Source organism: Euleptes europaea, chromosome 18, assembly GCF_029931775.1.
Source record: "Euleptes europaea isolate rEulEur1 chromosome 18, rEulEur1.hap1, whole genome shotgun sequence".
NCBI classification, from domain to species: Eukaryota; Metazoa; Chordata; class Lepidosauria; order Squamata; family Sphaerodactylidae; genus Euleptes; species Euleptes europaea.
In genome coordinates this window covers 10,181,573-10,186,969 of record NC_079329.1, presented here as the reverse complement: position 1 = coordinate 10,186,969, position 5,397 = coordinate 10,181,573, and the positions used below count along the sequence as shown (strand labels likewise).

At 45.4% G+C, this 5,397-nt stretch overlaps 1 protein-coding gene across 1 annotated transcript; it reads left to right on the top strand.

Moving 5' to 3' along the window:
- The first annotated feature begins 414 nt into the window (after positions 1-414).
- Positions 415-3,554, top strand: LOC130490405 (zymogen granule membrane protein 16-like). Its single transcript, XM_056864232.1, has 3 exons — positions 415-469; positions 575-713; positions 3,239-3,554. Exons 1-3 carry the CDS (start codon positions 415-417, stop codon positions 3,552-3,554), a joined length of 510 nt encoding a protein of 169 aa, XP_056720210.1.
- The last annotated feature ends 1,843 nt before the right edge of the window (positions 3,555-5,397 follow it).

Here is a 5,397-nt window from a genome sequence, read left to right as displayed (position 1 = left end):
TTTTAATATAAATGGGTGTGTGAGTTGTTGGGTTTTTGTAGAGAGGTGTCATTTTAAGCACATTCACTGAAGGAGGCAGGTGGTCATCAGAAGGTAGGGGGTTCCTTTGGTCTTCCAGCTTTGAGGAAGAAAGGGCATCATCAGAGAATTTTAAAAACTGTAATCTTGGGTTTGTGGAGGACAAGGAGACTAGTTCAGAGGAGTAAAAAAAAAGTATGAAGGGCTGGGCAAAGAAACAGAATATGGAGATAACAACCTCTGGGAGTCATTTTATCTTAAAGAGGGAGTCACGGTCTATATTGTTTCTCCAGGCCTGTTGCCAAACCTACCTGGAGCTGCCCTGTGGGAAAGGGAAAGGTGGGCTTTGAGATCACAATTTACCTGATCACTTCCCTGCCAAACCTTCTTTATAGGATGTTTCGTTTCACTCTCCTCGCGTTACTCTGCTGTGCCACCTCCATCCGTGCAGGTAAAACCCAGCAGTTGGTCAGTATTCTGAGGGGTCTGGTGTCCTCGTTGGGTAGTGGGAGGTTGCTGTCCCTTAACTATTTTTTTCCTCTGCAACTTATTTCAGGGGCGATTAAGAAACGCTGGGGTTCCCATTCTGGCGAATATGGCGGGAATGGAGGAACACGCTTCTCACAATCTGTAAACCAACTGGATGGACCTATAACGGCCCTTAAGATCCGGGCAGACTCATCACGCATTGTAGGGTAAGTGTATGAAGATCCAGAGCTGGGCATTTAAAATTTGGAGACTAGATATCTGTTGGGGGTGATTTTTGTCAATTGATGGAATTAATGCACAATAAGATTTCCCTTTGTGATATAAAATTTAGGGCAATGTCTCTAATATTAATATTAATTATCCCTGGAGAAGATAGCACTGGTGAATTATCATGTCTGTGCAAAATGTCTGATTTATATCCAAACAGAAGGGGAGAGAAAAGGAAGGGGAGAGAAAAGGAAGGAGATGCAGCCAATATTGCTGTTCATGGCAGAATCTGAAGAAGAAGAGGAGTCACAAAGCTGCTTACAATCACAATCCCTTCCTCTCCCCACAACAGGCACCTTGTGAGGTAGATAGGGCTGAGAGAGTTCTGAGAGAATTGTGACTAGCCCAAGGTCACTCAGCAGGCTTCTTATGGAGGACTGGGGAATCAAACCCGGATCTCCAGATTAGAGTCTGCCATGCATAACTACTACACCACGCTGGAATCTAACCATTTCTGAGCTTAATTCGCTACATACTTCACAGTGCATTTGAGCGTTTGCGGGATAATCCTTTTAACTCCCATTCAAAATCCTGCACATTTAAAGGATAGCAGAAAGACTTTTTTTGGGATGGCTATGCTTGGGTCATGTTTGTCTGTGACCCTTTTGAGTAGCAGGTAGCCTGCAAACCTCTCTGGGTACTTTCATTTTTGGACTGCAAAGCTTTTACTCTTCATGGCAGAGAACTCCCACCCCTTTTCCTGAGGTTGATACAAGGGGATCATTCAGTTGCTTTCCCCTGTGCCCTTCTTCCTCATTTAACCTGGGGGGTTACCGCATTATGGGGGTTACCGCATTATGTATTCCAGCAACGTATTAAGAGTTTGAAAATGTTATAAAAAATACTGTTCGCACTTTCTATGTATTCCCACCGATGTATTAAGAGTTTGAAAATGTTATAAAAAATACTGTTCGCACTTTGGGGGTTACCGCATTATGTATTCCCAGCGATGTATTAAGAATTTGAAAATGTTATAAAAAATACTGTTCGCACTTTCTATGTATTCCCAGCGATGTATTAAGAGTTTGAAAATGTTATAAAAAATACTGTTCGCACTTCGTTTGGTCCCTTTAGCTGTGAAGACGTCTTCCAACCATTCATTAGCCGTTGCATCCAAAAACCCTTTAAAAGCAATGTTTTTTATAACATTTTCAAACTCTTAATACATCGCTGGGAATACCTAGTGCGGTAACCCCCTTACTCTCCAAAACTAGTATAAGCCCTGCAGTGATGCTGGAGTGTGGGGACCCTTTACTCACCGTCCTAGAGGGAGGGCAGCGGAGCTAAGCTCCACTATCAAAAGGATGTGGGGTGGCAGGTTTCCGTGTGTTACCACCGGTAGAGTTGCCAGGTCCATCTTCGCCACCGGCGTGAGGTTTTTGGGGCAGAGCCCGGGGAGGGTGGGGTTTGGAGAGGGGAGGGACTTCGATGCCATCCACACACTCTTCTGTTGTTTTTACATCAAGAACAAACTTTTTACCTGAACCTAGTTAGAAAAGGTATTATAAAGTGTTTCAGAGAGCTGTGAGAGGGACGGTGCCCTGTGAGGGGATAGCTTCCATCATCCGCCACTCCTTCCTTTGTGTGGAAAGAAGGTAGGGAGGTATCTATGGTAACCTCCATGCCACCGCAGCAAGACAAGTGTTGTCTCAGTAGAGTATAACATTTTCTTGGTTTACAGATGTGAGTTCTTGAAAACGCTGTCTTCTCCCGCTCAACCTTGAGAGCAGAGGCATGGGCTCTATGTGAGAAACGAGGGAGATATGAGGTGTCGTTGTGCAAGTAAAGGGCATAAGGAAACGTGGTAATGTACAGCCAGCTTTGTGTTTCTCAGTACATACAGCTGATGTGTGTAACCGTTACCATCCAAGACACACCTTGTATCCCATTGAAGTAGGGTTGCCAGCTCCGGGTTGGGAAATACCTAGAGATTTTGGGGGCGGAGCCTGAGAAGGGTGGGGTTTTGAGAGGGGAAGGACTTCAATGCCATAGAGTCCAATTGCCAAAGCTGCCATTTTCTCTAGGTGAACTGATCTCTGTCGCCTGGAGATCAGTTGTAATAGCAGGAGATCTCCAGCCACTCCCCGGAGGTTAATAAAACAAGAAAACTTGGGCTGTACAGTTGGAGTATACAAAAATCACAGCCACTATGGCCATACAATGCATGTAGAAAATAACGAAATAAAGATCAATAAAGCAGTCTCATGTTTGTGTTCAACGTTTATATAGGGCACTGAGACTATATAAACATTGAACACAAACATGAGACTGCTTTATTGACCTTTATTTCGTTATTTTCTACGTGCATTGTATGGCCATAGTGGCTGTGATTTTTGTACACCCCCCCGGAGGTTGGCAACCCTACATTGAAGTCAATGAGTGTCCCTGAAGCAGTGCTGGATAGCTGGAAGGCAAGGGCAGTGGAAGACATCTAAAGCCTACCTTAACTCTTCCCTTATTCCAGCCTCCAGGTCCGGTATGGGAGGGAATGGAGCGACTACGTGGGGGGCTCATCAGGTGACTTACAGGCAATCACGCTTCATCCCGGAGAGTCCATCATCCACGTCTCTGGGAATTCCGACTCATACATCCGCAAACTTCATTTCCAAACCAACTTTGGACGCCACTTCTCTTTTGGAGTCAACATTGGCACCAGTTTTAGCGCACAGCCGATCTTCCCAGGAACTGTCCTGACATATTTCAGTGGCCGCTCTGGTGATGTCATTGATGCCATCAGTTTCTACTGGAATACTAGGTGCTATTCAACAGAATGTCAGTGAGAACCAAACTGTTCAGTGGATGGGAGGGTGCAGGGGAGGTCTGTCTTTTCCTCTATCTCTCGTGGGCTTTATCTGTCATTGCTGTACGTGATGATTCTTTCAGCCACCTCCATATTCAAATATTTTTCTCCTTGTTCACTTATTTGGCCATTTCCAGTAGTTCTCCCGGCCATCTACTTCTTCTATCCACATATAGGCACCTTGCCCACCCACTTCACCACCCTCCCCCCAGCTCATCCCGACACATTTTCTGTCCTTCATTGGTTCAAGCAACTGACCACGCATCCCATTCCCACCCCCTTTTTTTCATAGCTTCCTCTCCAATCAAAGAGCTTTGCAGGCAATGACTGTCATACAATAAAAAGCAAATTTGAAAATTTTACTCTCTTGATTCATTTCCTATGTACTGTGAAAACACTATAGCTTGGATCCTATGAATGGGTTCTGCGCACGCTACTTCATTTTCACACATGCCAAATAATGTACTTTCAATCCACTTTCAGTACGCTTTAACGATCGTTTGCAAGTGGATTTTGCCAGTTCACACAGAAAAATCCAGCTTCAAAGTGCATTGAAAGTGGATTGAAAGTGAATTGTTCATAGCATAGAATCATACAGTTAAAAGGGACCACCAGGGTCATCTAGTCCAACCCCCTGCACAATGCATGAAATTCCAAACTACCTCCCCCTCACACCCTCAGTGACCCCTACTCCATGCCCAGAAGATGGCTAAGGTGCATGTGTGAAAGTGCCTAGACTGCCCCTGCTGCAGAGTGTGCTTCCTCTTTTGCTAGCATTTCCTCTTGTGCATGATCAATGGTTTCCAACGAGCCCTGGTGAAAACTAGAAGTGCTAACCAGAGGCTGTATTTTGATTCAGCTGAGCTGAGCTGGGGACTACAGGCAGGGGTGAGTTTAAACTTTGCCTTTCTTAAAACGCTGGGAAGCCTAACTAAACTGAGAATTTAATTGAGGTTTGCTGGGAGAGGGTTGTGATTGTTGTGCCAGTGGGTGATTAAGGTTGATTGCTGCCTGAAACCTTGATTGTTATCTTGTTAAGTGGGGTTGTTGTGATTGGAGCTTGTGTGTGAGAGGTGGGGGCTGTGAGCATTTAAATTGCAAGGCTTCTGCTCTTGCCCTGTGGCTCTTAGCCTGTGGATCGTGACTGGGGATCTGTGGGGTGAGTATAAAATCTTGTTATCTTGGCAGAGTAATTCTCTCCATCCAGTTGAAGTACTGAGCAACTTGAACATCTATGTGAATTAGCAGCAGGTAGCTGCAGGGCAAGGAACTTCGGCACTCAGTTCTTATTTGGTACAGGAAGAGTGCAAGAGAGTAAAGGGTAGGGTTACAACACCAAAGAATAATATAATTAATTAATTAATTAAATACCAATTATGAAGGTAGAAAGCCAGCAGGGGTCGGGGGGCTATCCAGTGTGCTGCATGGAGTGTCACATGTATGATTATCTGCCTGCTGGACAGAGGTCGTGGGTGTGTGCTTGGTGCAGGGAATTCCTGGCTCTCAGGAAGTGAGTTCACTTCCTTGAGGCCAAGGTAGCTCAACTGGATGAGCTTAGGCAGGCAGAGAGAGAGGTGACTAAGGACTCTAGGGATGAAATAGTCATATCCCAGTCCCAAAGTGATGGCAACCTGCTAGTCACGGATGATGGAGCCCTTGGGGAAGGAGGCCATCTCACTGAGGTAAGGGATGTGGTACCTTAGAAGGGACCTCTTCCTTGGTGGATGAACAGATATCCTCTCGTACCGAGGATATGCCTCAGAGGGGAGGGGGGCTTCTTGTAGTGGGGGATTCAATCCTTAGGAATGTAGATAGCTGGGTTT

Coding starts and splice junctions, on each gene's coding strand:
- LOC130490405 (XM_056864232.1), top strand. CDS start 415: ATGTTTCGTTTCACTCTCCTCGCGTTACTCTGCTGTGCCACCTCCATC. Junction 470..574: donor TGCCACCTCCATCCGTGCAG/GTAAAACCCAGC, acceptor AACTTATTTCAG/GGGCGATTAAGAAACGCTGG. Junction 714..3,238: donor GACTCATCACGCATTGTAGG/GTAAGTGTATGA, acceptor CCCTTATTCCAG/CCTCCAGGTCCGGTATGGGA.